Source organism: Catharus ustulatus, chromosome 9 (genome assembly GCF_009819885.2).
Source record: "Catharus ustulatus isolate bCatUst1 chromosome 9, bCatUst1.pri.v2, whole genome shotgun sequence".
NCBI classification, from domain to species: domain Eukaryota; kingdom Metazoa; phylum Chordata; class Aves; order Passeriformes; family Turdidae; genus Catharus; species Catharus ustulatus.
This window is the reverse complement of record NC_046229.1, coordinates 639,751-661,361: the sequence shown is the minus strand read 5'-3', so window position 1 is coordinate 661,361 and position 21,611 is coordinate 639,751. Positions and strand designations below refer to the sequence as shown.

General features: G+C 52.9%; 1 protein-coding gene across 2 annotated transcripts in view; it reads right to left on the bottom strand.

Annotated features, from left to right (window-relative positions):
• Positions 1-21,611, bottom strand: part of NEGR1 (neuronal growth regulator 1) — a 193,220-nt gene that overhangs the window by 66,064 nt on the left and 105,545 nt on the right. For both annotated transcript variants that reach the window (XM_033067391.2, XM_033067392.2), the window contains exon 4: positions 12,579-12,710. In XM_033067391.2, the coding sequence (XP_032923282.1) occupies positions 12,579-12,710 (132 nt within the window). The remainder of the gene's footprint in view (positions 1-12,578; positions 12,711-21,611) is intronic.

The window sequence follows — 21,611 nt, the reverse complement described above, 5'->3', positions numbered from 1 at the left end:
GGAGCACTGGGGTCCCATTAAAGGAGCACTGGGATCCCATTAAAGGAGCACTGGGATCCATGAAAGGAGCACTGGGATCCCATGGAAGGAGCACTGGGGTCCCAGTGAAGCCATTGCAGGGAGGTGTCAGGCTGCTCCTCTCTCCCTTTTCAAAGGCTGGCACAGTGAATTCTGTCCCTGGGCAGCAGCCCCTGCCTGAGCCCCAGCCCCTTGCCAGGGGGATCTCTGTGCTCTCTGAGGAGCTGGGATGATGAAGCACCAGAACCAATTCCTTCACTGGTTTCTGTGGATAAACACGTTGTGTTCAGAGTGAAATCCATTATTCAGCAGCATGGGGAAAAAGCAGAAATCATTAAATCCCAGCAGCCATGCAATCCCCAGACCCACATTTGGCTACACAGCTGAGCTGAGGAGTGACACTGGAGCTCAGGACAGAGCTGAGAGCAGAACTTCAGCACAGGGAACTGCTCCCGTGCTGCTGGGGTGTGCCTGGACCAGCCAGGTGAGCCCCAGAGCCTGGCAGGGCCACGCTGGTTACTGCTCACAATAAATGGGAGCAGAAGTCAGAGCTAGCGCTGAACAGATTGTTTGGGGTTGCAAAGACAGCAGCTGTCACAGCTTGACAGCTTTCTTGTTAGTGAATCAGCTTTCCTGACAGTCTCTTTGATTGAAAACCCCTGTTCCCTGACAGAGTGTTGGAGCTGATGTACATATGCAGCTCATGGAGAAGGAGAGGCAGCCAGGGAAGGGCTCGAAGCTCTGCATTAAAAAAAGTGAATTTTGCACCAAGGGGGGGTTTGGCTGCCAGGTGTGAGCAGGGCTCAGCTCTGTGGGACCTGGCAGTGGCACCCCCAGAGCCACGGCCTCAGGGGGCTCTGCCAAGGGCAGGAAAACACAGAAATCCCAAATCCTTCAGTCCCAGGAACAGTCTGTGCAACACAAAATCAAAAATAAAAAAGCTCTAATTTAAAAATTAAACTGAGAATTCCACCTCAGTGTGACTCTGAGTTTGCAGAGTGGCAGAGGCACTGATGGGCACCAGGGGCAGGCCAGGCTCCCAGTCTGTCCCAGGACATTGGTTTGTGTCCCAGTCTGTCCCAGGACATGGGTTTGTGTCCCAGTCTGTCCCAGCCTGTCCCAGGGCATGGGTTTGTGTCCCTGTGACTGTCCCAGGGCATGGGTTTGTGTCCCAGCCTGTCCCAGGGCATGGGTTTGTGTCCCTGTGACTGTCCCGGGGCATGGGTTTGTGTCCCAGCCTGTCCCAGGACATGGGTCTGTGCCCCAGTCTGTCCCAGTCTGTCCCAGCCTGTCCCAGGACATGGGTCTGTGTCCCAGTCTGTCCCAGTCTGTCCCAGCCTGTCCCAGGACATGGGTCTGTGTCCCAGTCTGTGCCTCAGCCTGTCCCAGCCTGTCCCAGGACATGGGTTTGTGTCCCAGTCTGTCCCAGGACATGGGTTTGTGTCCCAGTCTGTCCCAGGACATGGGTTTGTGTCCCAGTCTGTCCCAGGACATGGGTTTGTGTCCCAGTCTGTCCCAGGACATGGGTCTGTGCCCCAGTGACAGCCCTGGGGTGTCACAGTTCCCCAGGGAGGGACCACAGATCCCCAGCCAGCCCTGGGGCAGCCCTGGCTTTACCTGGGACACCTGGAATGGGGGAGCTGCCCTGGGAAACAATCCCAGATTTCCTCAGTGCTCCCCTGGCCACCACCCCTCAGGAGCAGGGGCAGCAGAACTCGTGGGTGGTGACAGAGCTGAGATCTCACAGAACTGGAAATGGAGATTGTGAAGAGCTGAACTCCCCCAGCCCAGCACCACTCAGCACCTTTGTGAGCACAGCAGGAGCCAAAACCACAGCACAGATCTGTGATGTTCCTGCCATGCCTTCCATCCCAGAGCCCTGGGATTCCCTGCAGCTCTGAGCTGCAGAAAGGGGCACTGCAGCCCCTAAAACCTCCTGGGTTTGTTTCAGGAGAGCAGAAGGGGTGAGCAGAAACAGCTTTGTTGTTATTATTATTTATCAGGATGATGATGCCTGAGGGAGAAGCATTATCATTATTATTATTATTATTATTATTATTATTATTATCATTAATCGGGTTTATGATGCCTGAGCAGTGATGCTGGAAGCTTTTCCTGCCTCCTGCATCCCAGCACTGCCTTGTTTCCAACTGTGAAAGCCAAGGGGGCTTCTCACAGCTCCTGTGGCTCCCATCTGCTGCCTCAGCACACCCAGGAGGTGTCTGGAGCCCAGCCCTGCCACAGGGAAAATCAGGTTGTAATAATATCATTACAGCACATTTCTAGTGCAGAACCACTTCAAACTGCAATTACTGGGATTAAAAATCCCTGAAAAAGCAGAAATCAGGGGATGGAGAGTTGCACAGGGCTGGCCCTGCCCAGACCTGGCTCTTTGTGCCCCCAGACCCCTCTGAGCACCCCTCGAAGGTTCAGGGAGGCCCCACAGCAGTGAAATCACAGGCAGGAAATTGCTTTTCACTCTGCTGCCTATTAGGAAATATTTTAAGTAATTGTTTTTGCTGAAGAGGGATCTGGGCAAGGCAGCACTCCTGGAAGCTGGAGAGCTCTCCATCAATTTTGGCTCCAGCCCTGAGTCCAACACAGCTCTGCTCCACATTGCTGCTTTAGAGCTGACTCATTTCTGTTCAGCCTCAGCCCCTGAGATGGATTCTCACTGCTGGAGGGGCTGGCAAAGCACCAGGGAGCCAACCCAGGGACAGGAGCGATTCCTGCTGCCCATGGGTGTGCAGGGGTGTCCAGAGCCCCACTGGAGCCCTCCTTCTAAAGGACAGCAAGAGCAGAGCAGGAAATGAAACCTCTGAGAGCCCTTCCCTGGACTTCCCTGCCCCCAGATTCAGGATCTGGTCCCACTGTCACCAGCAATGGCCTGAAAGCTTCACACGGTGCCTGTGTAAAACCAGCAGCAATTATTGATTTCAGTATTTCCAGTATTGATTACAGTATTTCCAGTATTGAGTTCAGTATTTCCAGTATTGATTAGAGTATTTCCAGTGTTGATTTCAGTATTTCCAGTATTGATTTCAGTATTTCCAGTGTTGATATCAGTATTTCCAGTATTGATTTCAGTATTTCCAGTGTTGATTTCAGTATTTCCAGTATTGATTTCAGTATTTCCAGTATTGATTTCAGTATTTCCAGTATTGATTAGAGTATTTCCAGTATTGATTTCATATTTTCCAGTATAGATACCAGTATTTCCAGTATTGATTACAGTATTTCTAGTATTGATTACAGTATTTCTAGTATTGATTGTCTCATCCCTGTCCCTCTGTCCCTGTCCCTGTCCCCATCCCTGTCTCCCTCCCAGCCTGGCAGAGTGAAGCATTTCTGTGCAAGATGAGGAACACCCTCCTCACCTGCTGAGAGATCTGAGTGCTGGTGCTGCAGCTGCTGCAGCAGCCCTGGGGATGTGCTGGGGTGGCACAAATGTCCCTCTCTGAGCAGGGACAGCAGGGACAGCAGGGACAGCAGGGACAGCAGGGACAGCAGCTCTGCCACGCTCCCACACCACCATCTACTTCCTAAAAAAACCCATTCAGAAATTTCCTCCCAAATTTCCCCTAAACCAAACCAAATACACAACTGCAGGAACCACACAGAGTTTGCAGAACCTCTGCACAAACCGCCCCTCCCCCAAAGAAATCAATATTAATTTAAGAGCCAAATTGCACTCGAGTCTCAAATGTGAACTATATTGTTTTAATCTGGCTTCTGAAATGTTAATAAAACACCTGAAGGACATAAAATGGCAACCATTACTTTCCAAGAGGTTTCTTTCCCCAGCAGTGGAAGGAAATATTTTTTTTAGAGCAGCAGCATCCTTTCCTCACCCAGCAGTGAGGTGCTTTGACTGTCAGGGCAGCTCCTGCTGTGTGAGCTGTTTCCTTGGTGTGGCTGTGAGATAGGACATCACATACCTCAGACAGGCTCTGTGATGAGACCAGCTTGCAAATTAGCTAAAAAACAATTTAGTCCTAATGGTGACCAGAAATAACGAGACAAAACCGAAAAGCAAAAAACCCCAACTGATGACATTGTGCATGAACAAAATCTTCAATTTATGAGATTGCAGAAATTCTCCAAAGATTTTTGTTTTGTGTTAAAAAAACCCCAACAGCCCAAGCCTGTTATTCACACTGGTTTCACCTGAAATATTTTCTGGCAGCCCTTGGCTGGTGGCTGCAGTCAAACCCAGCTCTGCTGTCCTTGATTTGAACCCGAATTTCCACAAGGGCTGTGCTGTCCCTCGACTCCTTCAGCCCAGTGGGCAGCTGTGTGCTCAGAGGAGGGCTGGCATCAGAGCTGGGATCAGAGCAGGGATCAGAGCTGGGATCAGAGCTGGGCTGGGATCAGAGCAGGGATCAGAGCTGGGCTGGGATCAGAGCTGGGCTGGGATCAGAGCTGGGATCAGAGCTGGGATCAGAGCTGGGCTGGGATCAGAGCTGGGCTGGGATCAGAGCAGGATCAGAGCTGGGATCAGAGCTGGGCTGGGATCAGAGCTGGGATCAGAGCAGGGCTGGGATCAGAGCAGGATCAGAGCAGGGTCAGAGCTGGGATCAGAGCTGGGCTGGCATCAGAGCAGGGATCAGAGCCAGGCTGGGATCAGAGCTGGGATCAGAGCAGGGATCAGAGCTGGGATCAGAGCAGGGCTGGGATCAGAGCTGGGATCAGAGCAGGGCTGGGATCAGAGCTGGGCTGGGATCAGAGCTGGGCTCAGAGCTGGGCTCAGAGCTGGGCTCAGAGCTGGGATCAGAGCTGGGATCAGAGCTGGGATCAGAGCTGGGCTGGGATCAGAGCTGGGATCAGAGCAGGGCTGGGATCAGAGCAGGATCAGAGCAGGGTCAGAGCTGGGATCAGAGCTGGGCTGGCATCAGAGCAGGGATCAGAGCCAGGCTGGGATCAGAGCTGGGATCAGAGCAGGGCTGGGATCAGAGCTGGGCTGGGATCAGAGCTGGGCTGGGATCAGAGCTGGGCTCAGAGCTGGGCTCAGAGCTGGGCTCAGAGCTGGGATCAGAGCTGGGATCAGAGCTGGGATCAGAGCTGGGATCAGAGCAGGATCAGAGCAGGATCAGAGCAGGGTCAGAGCAGGATCAGAGCAGGGATCAGAGCTGGGATCAGAGCAGGGTCAGAGCAGGATCAGAGCTGGGATCAGAGCTGGGATCAGAGCTGGGATCAGAGCTGGGATCAGAGCAGGATCAGAGCAGGGTCAGAGCTGGGATCAGAGCAGGATCAGAGCTGGGATCAGAGCAGGATCAGAGCTGGGATCAGAGCAGGATCAGAGCAGGGTCTGTGTCCCTGCCCATCCCTGCAGCCCCAGCCCAGCCCGTGCCAGGAGCAGCAGCAGCTTTGTCCCCACTGAGAGCAGCAGCCCAGCTCCAGCTGTGCTTTTGGGTGAGATGTTTTTGCAGATGTTTTTGGGTGAGGAGCCGAGGGGAGGACGCTCCATCCCCATCACCCTGTCTGCAGCAGGAAGGAATCCTGGACACAGGGCACCAATCCTGAGGGGTTCCCTTCCCACGGGGGATCAGCAGCTCTGGGCACACAGGGATGGAGCCGTGCCTGGGCACAGCTGGGCACAGCTGGGCACAGCTGGGGCCTGGGGGCAGTGCCCAGCATTCCACACATCCCAGCACGGAACCCACTGCTCCTGGGGAGAACAAACCTGAGCCCAGTCAGAGCTCCAGGAGGCCAAAATCCCCTTTTGGGATTGCACCTGAGAACTGAGGGAGCAGCAGAGCCCCTGGCAGGGAAGCTGGGCTCATAAAACCAGCGCTGACCTTAACCCCAAACCCTCAGCTTAGTCAGGGATATAAAGATGGAGCTGCAAATCAGTAGCTATTAAAAACAGAAAGGATCAGAGTTATTGATTGCTGCTTCGAGAGAAGCCCCCTCCTCCCCTCCCTTTTATTAGAGGAAAGTGGAAATTAAAATTAAATTGCTCAGAGCAATTTTATACTTGCTGCCAAAGCAGAGGAGGACTGAGACCTCCAGAAAATATGTGGGCTTTGTCTTAATATTTAATAATTTAACGGGGGAAATGTTCCTTCTGGAATCCAGACTGCAGACCTTGCCAGGGAAATGCTGATCCCAGGGCAGGAGTGGATGGCACAGGACACTTGCAGAGTCACAGGGACAGTCCAGGACTGGCAGCCCCTCCAGCCCCCAAGTCCGGGGGTGTTTTCCCCAGGTTTAAGGTTCAGATATAATTAGGCCGGCGTGGCTAGTACAGGATGTCTGATTTCAAAGTAAAATCGGAGTGTTATCCATAATGTTATGCAAAACACCATAGCAACAGCGAGGAGCCTTCGAAGAAATGCTAATGAGGGGAGAAATGCTAATGAGGGGAGAAATGCTAATGAGGGGAGAAATGCTAATGAGGGGAGCTGTTCTGCACAAGCCGGGCTGGCCAAGCGAAAACAAACACCCCACTTAAAATTCCTAACGAGGAGCTCACCCATTCCCGCAGCAAAAACCCCACCGAGAAATTCCTGATGGGAGCGGGAAGGGAAGGGAAGGGAAGGGAAGGGAAGGGAAGGGAAGGGAAGGGAAGGGAAGGGAAGGGAAGGGAAGGGAAGGGAAGGGAAGGGAAGGGAAGGGAAGGGAAGGGAAGGGAAGGGAAGGGAAGGGAAGGGAAGGGAAGGGAAGGGAAGGCTCCCCAAACCCACAGGGATGGATGGATGGATGATGGATGATGGATGGAATGGATGGATGGATGATGGATGGATGGATGGATGATGGATGGATGATGGATGGATGGATGGATGATGGATGGATGATGGATGGATGGATGATGGATGGATGATGGATGGATGGATGATGGATGATGGATGGATGGATGAATGATGGATGATGGATGGATGATGGATGGATGGATGATGGATGGATGATGGATGGATGGATGGATGGATAATGGATGGATGGATGATGGATGATGGATGGATAATGGATGGATGGATGATGGATGGATGAATGATGGATGATGGATGGATGATGGATGGATGGATGATGGATGGATGATGGATGGATGATGGATGGATGGATGATGGATGGATGGATGATGGATGGATGGATGATGGATGGATGGATGATGGATGGATGAATGGATGATGGATGGATGATGGATGGATGATGGATGGATGATGGATGGATGATGGATGGATGATGGATGGATGATGGATGGATGGATGATGGATGATGGATGGATGGAGGGATGGATGATGGATGATGGATGGATGGATGATGGATGGATGGATGATGGATGGATGGATGATGGATGGATGATGGATGGATGATGGATGGATGGATGGATGATGGATGGATGATGGATGGATGGATGGATGGATGGATGGATGATGGATGGATGAATGGATGGATGGATGGATGGATGATGGATGGATGGATGATGGATGGATGATGGATGATGGATGGATGGATGGATGATGGATGGATGATGGATGGATGATGGATGGATGGATGGATGGATGATGGATGGATGGATGATGGATGGATGATGGATGGATGGATGGATGGATGATGGATGGATGATGGATGATGGATGGATGGATGGATGATGGATGGATGATGGATGGATGATGGATGGATGGATGGATGATGGATGGATGATGGATGGATGATGGATGGATGATGGATGATGGATGGATGGATGGATGGATGGATGGATGATGGATGGATGGATGGATGGAAACCCCCCGGCAGGGCTGGGGTGTCCATCCAGGGCCATGACCCCAGGAATCCCATGTGGGACCAGCTCCCAGCACACAGGAGATCCTGGTCAGCTTGGGAATGAAGCCCCCACATGGGGATGGTTTGCTGAAGAACACAAAGCATGTGGGTGACAAGGAAAGGGTTAAATGCCAGAGTGTGCTGACCTGGAGGGGATCCCGAGGATCCTGGAATCCAAGCTGAGCCCTGCACAGGACCCCCCTCCCTTTTTCCAAACTCTTGGGCTCTGTCAGGCTGGGGACACACTCATTCCAAACACGAGATTTCACCAGTTCAGTGACCCCAGTCCTCTGTTCTGTACTCCAGGTTAAGGCAAGGGAAGAATAATGCAGTGACTACTCAGATAAACCAAACTGGCACAAACAAAATCAGCCTAGAGAGCTCCAAAAACTCATCAAAAGGAAATGCAGGGCTGCAGTGTAAGGGCTGAGCAGCTACCACAGCCCAGGTGAGGCTCTGTCAGGCACAGGAGCACAGGGAGTGACACCCAGCCCCTTCATTTCCCATAAAAATGGAAACAATGCCCATGGACACGATGCTCAGGTGAGCAGAGGTGTGACAGCACCTGGGCCATGAGGAGAGGAGCAGCAGGTTCCTCGGGGGTGATTGTGGAGCTGCAGGGCAGCAGGAGGGGCAGCAGCTGGGTCTGAGCACAACTCCCAGGCTCAGACCAGCTGAGCTGGGCTCAAATCTGCCTTCAGGGGGGCACACGGGGGCTGCAAAGCTCTGCTGCTGCTCTGCTCACCTGGCACCAGTCCTGGGCACCTGGGTACCTGTCCTGCTCACCTGTGCACCAGTCCTGCTCACCTGGGTACCTGTCCTGCTCACCTGTGCACCAGTCCTGATCACCTGGGCACCTGGAACCTGTCCTGCTCACCTGTCACCATCCTGGGCCTGTGGCTGGACAGTCTCAGTAATGCCACAGCCAGAGATGAGAACCCTGAAATCATCCCAAGAAATGGAACAAGTCACCTGGAAACAGGACAAACCCCCCAGAAATGTCCTTTTCCTCCCCGAGGAGCTCGCTCCAGCCAGGTGTGAGGGTGCAGCTCTGCCGGGGCTGCCCAAGGCACAGCCACAGCCTGACCCTGCATCAGCCTGAGAAAGGGAATTCTGCACATTAACTCCACTCGTGCTGTTTATTCAGACAGCTGCCACTTGGAAATAAAAGCAGATCAATGCCCCTTTCCTGAGGAGCACAGCCCAGTCCTCATCCTCAGCTCTGCTGCAAGTTCCAGGATTTAGCAGCTGCCTTTGATGTTCCTCAGGCAGTCAGTGATGGAGCAGGGGAGGAGAGGGGTGACAGTGGCACATGGAGAGCTCCAGCTTCCAGATGACACACTAAATCTACACACTGCCTCGTTCAAAGCAGGGTTCGATATTACAATCTATAAATCAGTATTTGCTTTACAAAATGTAATGGGAAATGCTAATGGGATTTATTTGTGAAATGAGATTGGATTACGTCCTATCTGTTTTAACTTGATTTGGTGGAGCTTCTCTTCAGCACCCAGCAGCAGCTTCAGTGGCTTCTCTCCTTCTCTGCACCCCACGTCCCTTTGGAGCTCAGGCAGATTCTCAGGCCATGCTTTTCCAAAGGGGAATTAGGGAGGACAGACAAGAATTAAGTACAGAATGTGGATTGTGGTGCATGGAGCAGTGCAAGGAGCCCCTGTGGGAGCCGTGACCGTGGTCTGGGAGCTCCTGGTTTGTGGAGGGGCGGGAGCTGCCCGGCCAAGAAACTGGAATTTCACAAAGTCATTTAACCCTGATCAACAGGACTGAACAGGGCTCAGTGCCTTGAATATCCTGTACCAACAGCTCCCTGCACTGGGAGGGGGTCATGGAATTAACCAGGAACACAATCCTGGAATGCCACCAGGACCAGAGTCATGGAATGTCACCAGGAGTACAATCATGGAATGCCACCACGACCAGAGTCATGGAATGTCACCAAGAATACAATCCTGGAATGTCACCAGGAATACAATCCTGGAATGCCACCAGGACCACCATTCATCATGGAATGTCACCAGGAATACAATAATGGAATGCCACCAGGAGTACAATCCTGGAATGCCACCAGGAGTACAATCATGGAATGTCACCAGGAGCTCCATCTATCATGGAATGTCACCAAGAATACAATCCTGAATGCCACCAGGAGAACCATCATGGAATGTCACCGGGAGTACAAGCATGGAATGTCACCAGAACCACCATTCATCATGGAATGCCACCAGGAGTACAATCATGGAATGCCACCAGGAACACAATCATGGAATGCTACCCGGAGTACAATCATGGAATGTCACCAGGAATGCAATCCTGGAGTGCCACCAGGAATGCAAACATGGAATGCCACCAGGAATGCAATCCTGGAGTGCCACCAGGAATACAATCATGGAATGCCACCAGGAACACAATCATGGAATGCCACCAGGAGCAGCACCCATCATGGAATGTCACCAGGAATGCAATCCTGGAGTGCCACCAGGGACACAATCATGGAATGCCACCAAGAATGCAATCCTGGAATGCCACCAGGACCACCATCCATCATGGAATGCCACCAGGAGTACAATCATGGAATGTCACCAGGAATACAAATATGGAATGCCACCAGGAATGCAATCCTGGAATGCCACCAGGACCACCATTCATCATGGAATGCCACCAGGAGTACAATCATGGAATGTCACCAGGAATGCAATCCTGGAATGCCACCAGGAGCTCCATCCATCGTGGAATGTCACCAGGAGTACAATCCCGGAGTGCCACCAGGAATGCAATCCCTGAGTGCCACCAGGAGCAGCCCCCATCACACGGTGCCACCAGGGGTGGGTGTGAGCAGCAGCAGAGGAGCAGAACTCACAGGAGGGCTCAGGCTGGAAATTCCCCCCTGGACACCAAGCCCAACCTTGCCCAGCCCTGCCCTGCTCAGCACCAGGGAAGGGATGGAATCCATGGGGAGCAGTCCTGGCTCCGAGCAGCCTGGTGTGGAAATGAACAGATGGCTTCAGAGAACAACATCTGACACAGGCACTGCCCAGCCAGAGCAGCTCTCCTCTCACTGCTTTCATCAACAACTCTGCAGATTTAAACCTGGAAATTAATGACTGTGAATTCCTGACAAGCAGTGACTGCAGGCAGATGTTTCCAGACTCCTGCTCGGAGCTCAGCTGTTGGGGACATGTCCCCAGCCCAGTGTGACAATGAGCTGACTGTGACAAACCAGCCATGAGCACACACTGGCACAGCTGCACCACAGCCCAGCTCCACTGCTGCCACGAGACTCTGGAGCTGTGAGAAGTTATTAAAAAATAAATAAAATCAATGACTCTGCATACTGCCAGAGCAGCAGGAGTTTGTCTGAATGTGACACGACACCAGCACATCCATGGGGACAGTCCCAGCTGGGCCCAGGTGGCTGCACTGGGACAAAGAGCAGCACAGGGCTCTGTCCTGGCACCCAGAGAGGATCCAGCCCCTCCAAAGTGTCACTGCACTGTCCCCACGTGCCCAAGGAACCCTGGAGCACAATGCAGCTCTTCCAGAAGTGTCACTGCACTGTCCCCAAGGAACCCTGGAGCACAATCCAGCTCTTCCAGAAGTGTCACTGCACTGTCCCCAAGGAGCCCTGGAGCGCAATCCAACCCCTGCAGAAGTGTCACTGCACTGTCCCCATGTGCTCAAGGAACCCTGGAGCACAATGCAGCCCCTCCAGAAGTGCCACTGCACTGTCCCCAAGGAACCCTGGAGCACAATCCATCCACTCCAGAAGTGTCACTGCACTGTCCCCATGTGTCCAAGGAGCCCTGGAGCGCAATCCAACCCCTGCAGAAGTGTCACTGCACTGTCCCCATGTGCTCAAGGAACCCTGGAGCACAATGCAGCTCTTCCAGAAGTGTCACTGCACTGTTCCCATGTGCCCAAGGAACCCTGGAGCACAATGCAGCCCCTCCAGAAGTGTCACTGCACTGTCCCCACGTGCCCAAGGAACCCTGGAGCACAATCCAGCCCCTCCAGAAGTGTCACTGCACTGTCCCCACGTGCCCCAGGAGCTCTGGTCCTTGTGAACAAGAACAGGCTGGGATGTGAATGCCCCCAGTGACCCCAGATGATGGGGGTGAGGGGCTTTGCTGCCCACACCAGCTGGGACGAGGTCTCTGGGGGAGACACAATGCTCACATCTCATGTTTGTGACCAATAAAGCTGCCACAGTGACTCCAGAACCAGAAACAAATTACACACTGGGTAATTGAAGTTAACCAAAGAAAATTGTTAGAAGGAACGAGAGAAATTATTCACATTGTATTCCGCGTGTTTCCTCCCATGTTGGAGGGAAAAGGAATATTTCACATCCCACTGAGTGCTAAATCAGATGGGGAGCCAAGCTGAGAACAGCTCCTCGGTGTGGGACTCCCAGGCCAGAGCTGCAGTGTCACCCAGCAGTGGCAGTGGCACTGCAGGGACCCCAGCTGCCCTGGGGAACAGCTCACACTCCAAGCACATCACCCCACCGAGTGACCCAAGAGAGTTTCCCGTCTCATTTCACTCACAGCACCACCAGCACAAGATAAACAAGATAAACCAAGCAGGTTTAAACTCAGTCCAACACCCACAGCAGCCACCAGAACCCGCTCAGATCATCACCCAAAAACCAGAGCTGGCACCCAGGTGACACCCAGGTGACCAGCAGAGAGCACAGCTCCCCGAGCCCCAGAGGAGCAGCTCCAGCTGGCTGCTGCAGACTGCTCCTCCAGCACTGAGGGGTGACACAGAACAGCACTTACAGTTCACTGTCACTTTGACTTTTTTCACGTCTGGCACGGAGACGTCGTTCTCTGCGCTGCACTCGTACTCCCCAGCCTGGTCCCTGGTGATGCCGTAGATGTCCAGGTACTGCCCACTCTCAAAGGGCTTGGCTGAAAGGGAACAACCACAGAACACATTACTGCAGGCTGAGCACAGGGCTCCTGAAATGCAGCATCTGCACAGTGAGATTTAACTCACACCCAAGGGCAGCTGAAACCCCTCACACTCCTGGAGTTCACCAAAGGTTTTCCCCTGAGCCATCCCCATAGGGAAACTCAACAAGCCCGAGGTGCAGCAGAGTGATTTGTAGCCAAAGGGTGTCACAGAGCAGCTGGGAGTGCCCAGGCCAGGCTGGACACTGGGGCTGGAGCAGCCCAGCACTACAGCATCCCTGCTGATGGTCTGCAGCCCTGCAGGACGGAGCAAAGCCAGGTCAGGGCAGCTGCAGGGACCAGAGCCCCTGCTGGGGCAGCTGATCCCAGCCAGGGTCCAAAAATAAAACAGCAACAGCTCTCCTTGGCCACAGGACCCAAAGGATTGGGGTCCGGGTGTCACACAGGATAAAGGATTGGGGTCTGGGTGTGATACAGGAATAAAGGAATGGGATCTGGGTGTGATACAGGAATAAAGGATTGGGATCTGGGTGTCACACAGAATAAAGGATTGGGATCTGGGTGTCACACAAGATAAAGGATTGGGATCTGGGTGTGGCACAGAATAAAGGATTGGGATCTGGGTGTCACACAAGATAAAGGATTGGGGTCTGGGTGTGATACATGAATAAAGGAATGGGATCCCAGTATCACACAGGATAAAGGAATGGGATCTGGGTGTCACACAGAATAAAGGATTGGGATCCCAGTATCACACAGGATAAAGGAATGGGATCTGGGTGTCACACAGAATAAAGGATTGGGATCCCAGTGTCACACAGGATAAAGGAATGGGATCTGGGTGTCACACAGAATAAAGGAATGGGATCCCAGTGTCACACAGAATAAAGGATTGGGATCTGGGTGTGATACATGAATAAAGGAATGGGATCCCAGTGTCACACAGGATAAAGGATTGGGATCTGTGTGTCACACAGAATAAAGGAATGGGATCCCAGTGTCACACAGGATAAAGGATTGGGATCCCAGTGTCACACAGGATAAAGGAATGAGATCCCAGTGTCACACAGGATAAAGGATTGGGATCCCAGTGTCACACAGCAATAAAGGATTGGGATCCCAGTGTCACACAGGATAAAGGAATGGGATCTGGGTGTCACACAGAATAAAGGAATGGGATCCCAGTGTCACACAGGATAAAGGATTGGGATCCCAGTGTCACACAGGATAAAGGAATGAGATCCCAGTGTCACACAGGATAAAGGATTGGGATCCCAGTGTCACACAGCAATAAAGGATTGGGATCCCAATGTCACACAGGATAAAGGAATGGGATCTGGGTGTCACACAGGATAAAGGAATGGGATCCCAGTATCACACAGGATAAAGGATTGGGATCTGGGTGTGACACAGGATAAAGGAATGGGATCCCAGTATCAGACAGAATAAAGGAATGGGATCCCAGTATCACACAGAATAAAGGATTGGGATCCCAGTGTCACACAAGATAAAGGATTGGGATCTGGGTGTCACACAGAATAAAGGATTGGGATCCCAGTGTCACACAGAATAAAGGAATGGGATCCCAGTGTCACACAGAATAAAGGATTGGGATCTGGGTGTCACACAGGATAAAGGATTGGGATCTGGGTGTCACACAGAATAAAGGATTGGGATCTGGGTGTCACACAGAATAAAGGAATGGGATCCCAGTGTCACACAGAATAAAGGAATGGGATCCCAGTGTCACACAGAATAAAGGATTGGGATCTGGGTGTCACACAGAATAAAGGAATGGGATCTGGGTGTCACACAGCAATAAAGGAATGGGATCTCAGTATCATCCAGGATAAAGGAATGAGATCCCAGTATCACACAGAATAAAGGATTGGGATCTGGGTGTCACACAGCAATAAGGACAGTCCCAGGACAGGCAGAGATTTCCCTGATGGGACAGGACAGAACCAAACAGAAACCTTGGTGCCCGTGGCTGTGCCATGCCCTGGAACCCATCAGAGCCAGGAACACCCACCCAGCTCAGCAGCCCCTCTGGACAAGAGGCACAGGCATCTCCTCAGCTCCCAAAAATCCCCTCCCAGCCTTTCCCTGCAGCTCCCACCTGGCAGGGGGTGTTTGATGTCCCTCCCATGGAGCTCTCCATGCAGGGAACAATCAATGGGTTTGGATCCCTCACAAGGTGCTCACCCATCACAACCCAAAAAGTTCCACGGAATTGTTCCTTCAGCACAGCAGCCATGACCACAGATGCTGCAAATTACAGGTCTGAGGGTTTAAAAGGCTTGCTGGAAGTGTTTTCCCAGCCTGAAAGCTTTAATTGGCTGTTAATAACTGTGGCTTTTGGAGTCTGGGAGAACCAGAGTGGGGCCAGGGCAGAGCTGCTGTGTCATGGCCATCCAGGGGTGAATTATTTGTGTGTCTGCACAAGCCTGGGCTTGGCTGGCTCTGGAAAGGGGAGAATGTTGGGTTGGTTGTGAGCATTAAAGCTCTGAAATGTCTCCTGAGAGCCCCACACTGCTCATTCCAAAGTGCAACGTTTCTCCAGTAAAAGGGAGCTGATGTCTGTGGGAATAAGCTCAGCCTGAATTAAAACTCTCATTTTCCTTGCATTCTATCAGTTATTAATGAGCTCATCTGCCTTTATTGAAAAGCAAGAAGTGCTTCCCATTTATCATAAAATTGTCAGAAAGAGAAGAAATCCAGCTCATTTCTGTGCAGAGCTTTGGGGCAGTTTTAGTTTGGATCTCACTGAGATTCTGATCTCACTCTTGCTCCTCAGTTCCAAGGCCCCAATCATTTGACCACCTTAGCTGGAGTATTCCTGTCCTGATGAGTATTTTAACCAGAATATTTTTTAAAAAGGATTTTAAGAAGGCCTGAGGATTTCTAGGATTTCTTTAATTGTTCCTGAAGGGAGGCTCAGGCTCCTGCCATGGCCCTGATAAAAATGGACTTTTCTGAGGAGTGTCCCCAGCTGCAGGGTCCCCTCAGCCAGAGCAGTGGCACTGAGTGTCCCTCAGCTGGATCCTAATCCCAAACCTCCCAAGGCTGGCACCTGCAGGTCCTGCTGACAGCAAAGGGTTAAAATATTTCTAAAATCATGGAATTGTGCACAACAGATTCAGGGTCTGGCATGGCTGGAAAAGGGAACCAGGCCTGGGTATGAATGTTGGGCTTTGTGTTTATTGGATCAGGTGAAACTGCACCTGTGGGATCATCATGTGATAAATAATGTGATTGTTAAATGTAATAATTGTTTGGTAATTGAATATATTATTGTTTAATGGTGACAAGAACCATGAGAAAGGATGTTTGGGGAGCTGATGGCAATCACAGCAATCCCTGCTTGGATAAGATCAGTGTGTACAACAGAACAATCTGGGTTTAATAATTATTCTATAGCTCCATAACAAAAGGGAATAAACACCTGTCCCTCTGGAACCCATGTGGGGTCAGATCTGGGTTTGTGCCCTGATCCCAGAGCTCTGCAGTGAATCCCCTGCACACACTCACCCTGGGATTCTGAGTTTCTACCTAACACTGATAGAAGAAAGAGCCCAAATTCCCGTCCCCTGGACCCAAAGCTGCTGCATTGTCAGGAGAGCTGTGGTTTGGGAAGAGCTTTGGGAGCGACTTTATCAAAACCCAAAGGCCAAGGCAGAACCCCCTCAGCCATTTCCATTGGGTTCTCTATTTGTTGTGCTGCTTTAATCAGTGAATGAACACCCTGATTTACTGCCCAGCACCTCCCTGGAGCTGCCAGCCCCGTGTTTGATCCTCTGATTTAATGCCAAGCTGTGCCTTTACCTGGAACAGCCCCCAGGGAGCCATGAAATCCCTGTCACACGTGGATAAACCCCGAGTGGCTGCAGGGAGGAGTGACCAGCACCAGCAGTGCCCAGGAAGGGCAGGTGGAGGAGCTGAGCCCCCCTGAGCCCCCCCAGCCCCCCTGAGCCCCCCTGAGCCCCCCTGAGCCCCAGGGGATGCAGTTTGGGGAGCTCTGCTCATCCCTGGTGATTCCTCCAGAGCAGCTCTGGGTCCCTGCAGCGTCCAGGGATGGACACTGGGGTGGACAGCTGGACACAGGGAGTGTCCCTGCAGCGTCCCAGGGATGGACACTGGGGTGGACAGCTGGGCACAGGGAGTGTCCCTGCAGCGTCCAGGGATGGACACTGGGGTGGACAGCTGGGCACAGGGAGGGTCCCTGCAGCGTCCAGGGATGGACACTGGGGTGGACAGCCGGGCACAGGGAGTGTCCCTGCAGCGTCCAGGGATGGACATTGGGGTGGACAGCCGGACACAGGGAGTGTCCCTGCAGCGTCCAGGGATGGACACTGGGGTGGACAGCTGGACACAGGGAGTGTCCCTGCAGCGTCCCAGGGATGGACACTGGGGTGGACAGCTGGGCACAGGGAGTGTCCCTGCAGCGTCCCAGGGATGGACATTGGGGTGGACAGCCGGGCACAGGGAGTGTCCCTGCAGCGTCCCAGGGATGGACATTGGGGTGGACAGCTGGACACAGGGAGTGTCCCTGCAGTGTCCAGGGATGGACACTGGGGTGGACAGCTGGACACAGGGAGTGTCCCTGCAGCGTCCAGGGATGGACACTGGGGTGGACAGCTGGGCACAGGGAGTGTCCCTGCAGCGTCCAGGGATGGACACTGGGGTGGACAGCCGGACACAGGGAGTGTCCCTGCAGCGTCCAGGGATGGACACTGGGGTGGACAGCTGGGCACAGGGAGTGTCCCTGCAGCGTCCAGGGATGGACACTGGGGTGGACAGCCGGGCACAGGGAGTGTCCCTGCAGCTGGACACTGGGGTGGACAGCTGGACACAGGGAGGGTCCCTGCAGCGTCCAGGGATGGACACTGGGGTGGACAGCCGGACACAGGGAGTGTCCCTGCAGCATCCAGGGATGGACACTGGGGTGGACAGCTGGGCACAGGGAGTGTCCCTGCAGCGTCCAGGGATGGACACTGGGGTGGACAGCTGGGCACAGGGAGGGTCCCTGCAGCATCCAGGGATGGACATTGGGGTGGACAGCTGGACACAGGGAGTGTCCCTGCAGTGTCCCAGGGATGGACACTGGGGTGGACAGCTGGACACAGGGAGTGTCCCTGCTGTCCCTGCCATGGATGGGGTTGGAGATCCCTCCCAGCCCAATCATTCCAGGATCCCCTGAGCCAGGAGGAAATAATTTTGGCTCCCTGGGCCAGAGCCCCTGGAGGTGCCTCCTGAGCTTGGGAGCCCCTGGCAGCCAAGCTGGAGCTGCAGAGCCAGGAGAGAGCAGTTTGCAGTGAGACCTTCAGAGATCAGCTCTGGAGCAGAACCCTCCTCCTGCTGACATCCCACAGGGCACAGCTGGGGGAGAAGAACTCCCCAAAAATCTGCTCCCTGCTTGGGACTCAGCGAGAGAGAACAAACCAGAAACTCCCTCCTGAACTGCCAGCTTTAAACTGCTGCAAGCAGGAGATGGAGATTTGCAGAGCTCGCCCTCTGTACACAGGCAAAGCCCTGGAAATCTGATAATCATTGGTGTCAGGGAGGATTTGCAGCCTGGAAATGCAGGTTTGAGGCACTGGCACTCCAGCAAAGCCCCTCTCGTTTGTGCCACGCGTGGCTCTGGGGCAGGAGGAGCTCAATCTCCGGCACAGCTCAGGCTGCTTTTGCTCCAGGATTTAGGGAGGCTTTTCTCAATCCCTCTTTGCTCCTCCTCGAAGAACAGGAGGGTTCTGAGGTGGTGGAGAGAACGTTGAGTGTGCTGCCTTCCATTCCACATGGGAAATTCTGCATTTATTCAGTGTGTGGAGACCTGCCCCTCTATCCCCACATCCAGGACATCCTGGGGGAGCTGCTGCTGCCAGGAATGATGGAGATAAAACCGGGAGAAAAAGGAGAGAGAGCTGGAAAATGTGAAACTGGGAGTAAGCAGGGATCTGAAATTCCATCCCATTCCAGTGCCATGGCAGGGACAGCTCCCACCGTGCCAGGCTGCTCCAGGGACATTCCCAGGGACATTCCCAGGGACTCTGGGCACCTTTCCCTGTGAAGAATTCCATCCCAATGCAAGAATTCCATCCCACAGCCTGCCCCAACTGCCCCTCCTCAGCTCCAAAGCGCTGCTGCCCTGAGCATCCCCAGCTGGGGGAAACGTCTGTCAAACCCAATGGGGAGGAGTTCTGATGGACAGCCCGAATTTTGGTGAGGAGGAACATTTATCCAGGGTGTTCCTGGGTGCTGCTGCCAGCAGAGCTTTGCCCAGGCCGTGGTGGGACAGCAGAACTCCATCCCTTAACGTTCTGCCTCCATCCCTGAACTATCGCTGCTGCTTTGGCTGGGAAATGTCAGAACAAAATAAGTAATACCTGCAATTTATTCGGGTGACATTTCAACAATACAGATTTGGAGATTACAACCCGCAGCCCTGTAACGCTGAGTGGGGAGATTTGCTGGATTTACATAATGGGGCTGTGCCATGAATATTTATAGAACGCCAGCATTTACATAATGACTGCGAGTTAAACACGCACAATAAAGATTCCAGGCCAATAATTTACGGGCTAAGTTTAAAAATCACCTTGAAATGCATTTTATTTTTATTCCTACGAAAGGTTCAATTTATCTCTTGTTCAGAAAAATTGAATCCGACCCCATGCGAGCCGAGGCTGTGTTGATGTAAATCACGATCATATCCTGGAATTAGTCTACATTGAGTCATTTGTATGCCGAGATTTCAGTTCCTTATCTTTTAGCAGCAGCTTTGACAAACAATTTGAGAATACTCTAAATATGCTTCGTTAATATAATTTAGTGCTGGCTGGGAGATGTGCTGGAGCCTCATTAGTGCCGCTGGGAATTAGAGCGAGGCCGGGCAGGAATTAGCGGAGCAGGGAGGGAGGAGCTGCACACGGAATAACAACCAGGGCAGAACCCAGGATCTGCAAATCCTGCACTGCCTGGAGTGACATCCTTCACTGCAGGAGGGCCCTGCTGCACTGGTGTGCACTGGTGTGCACTGGGATGGGAACCCTGGTGTGCACTGGTGTGCACTGGGATGCACTGGTGTGCACTGGGATGGGAACCCTGCTGCACCTGGGGCACAGAAATGGGAACCCTGCTGTGTTTGGGGCACAGAAATGGGAACCCTGCTGTGTTTGGGCACAGAAATGGGAACCCTGCTGTGTTTGGGTACAGAAATGGGAACCCTGCTGTGTTTGGGGTACAGAAATGGGAACCCTGCTGTGTTTGGGGCACAGAAATGGGAACCCTGCTGTGTTTGGGGCACAGAAATGGGAACCCTGCTGTGTTTGGGCACAGAAATGGGAACCCTGCTGTGTTTGGGGCACAGAAATGGGAACCCTGCTGTGTTTGGGCACAGAAATGGGAACCCTGCTGTGTTTGGGTACAGAAATGGGAACCCTGCTGTGTTTGGGGACAGAAATGGGAACCCTGCTGCACTTGGGGTACAGAAATGGGAACCCTGCTGCACCTGGGGCACAGAAATGGGAACCCTGCTGTGTTTGGGGCACAGAAATGGGAACCCTGCTGTGTTTGGGGCACAGAAACGGGAACCCTGCTGTGTTTGGGTACAGAAATGGGAACCCTGCTGTGTTTGGGCACAGAAATGGGAACCCTGCTGTGTTTGGGGTACAGAAATGGGAACCCTGCTGCACTTGGGGCACAGAAATGGGAACCCTGCTGTGTTTGGGGCACAGAAATGGGAACCCTGCTGTGTTTGGGGCATAGAAATGGGAACCCTGCTGTGTTTGGGTACAGAAATGGGAACCCTGCTGCACCTGGGGCACAGAAATGGGAACCCTGCTGTGTTTGGGCACAGAAATGGGAACCCTGCTGTGTTTGGGCACAGAAATGGGAACCCTGCTGCACCTGGGTACAGAAATGGGAACCCTGCTGTGTCTGGGTACAGAAATGGGAACCCTGCTGTGTTTGGGTACAGAAATGGGAACCCTGCTGTGTTTGGGTACAGAAATGGGAACCCTGCTGTGTTTGGGTACAGAAATGGGAACCCTGCTGTGTTTGGGGCACAGAAATGGGAACCCTGCTGTGTTTGGGGCACAGAAATGGGAACCCTGCTGTGTTTGGGGCACAGAAATGGGAACCCTGCTGTGTTTGGGGCACAGAAATAGGAACCCTGCTGTGTTTGGGGCACAGAAATGGGAACCCTGCTGTGTTTGGGGCACAGAAATGGGAACCCTGCTGTGTTTGGGTACAGAAATGGGAACCCTGCTGTGTTTGGGGCACAGAAACGGGAACCCTGCTGTGTTTGGGGCACAGAAATGGGAACCCTGCTGTGTTTGGGTACAGAAATGGGAACCCTGCTGTGTTTGGGGCACAGAAATGGGAACCCTGCTGTGTTTGGGCACAGAAATGGGAACCCTGCTGTGTTTGGGTACAGAAATGGGAACCCTGCTGTGTTTGGGTACAGAAATGGGAACCCTGCTGTGTTTGGGGCACAGAAATGGGAACCCTGCTGTGTTTGGGTACAGAAATGGGAACCCTGCTGTGTTTGGGTACAGAAATGGGAACCCTGCTGTGTTTGGGTACAGAAATGGGAACCCTGCTGTGTTTGGGTACAGAAATGGGAACCCTGCTGTGTTTGGGGCACAGAAATGGGAACCCTGCTGTGTTTGGGTACAGAAATGGGAACCCTGCTGTGTTTGGGGCACAGAAATGGGAACCCTGCTGTGTTTGGGGCACAGAAATGGGAACCCTGCTGTGTTTGGGGCACAGAAATGGGAACCCTGCTGTGTTTGGGGCACAGAAATGGGAACCCTGCTGTGTTTGGGGCACAGAAATGGGAACCCTGCTGTGTTTGGGGCACAGAAATGGGAACCCTGCTGTGTTTGGGGCACAGAAATG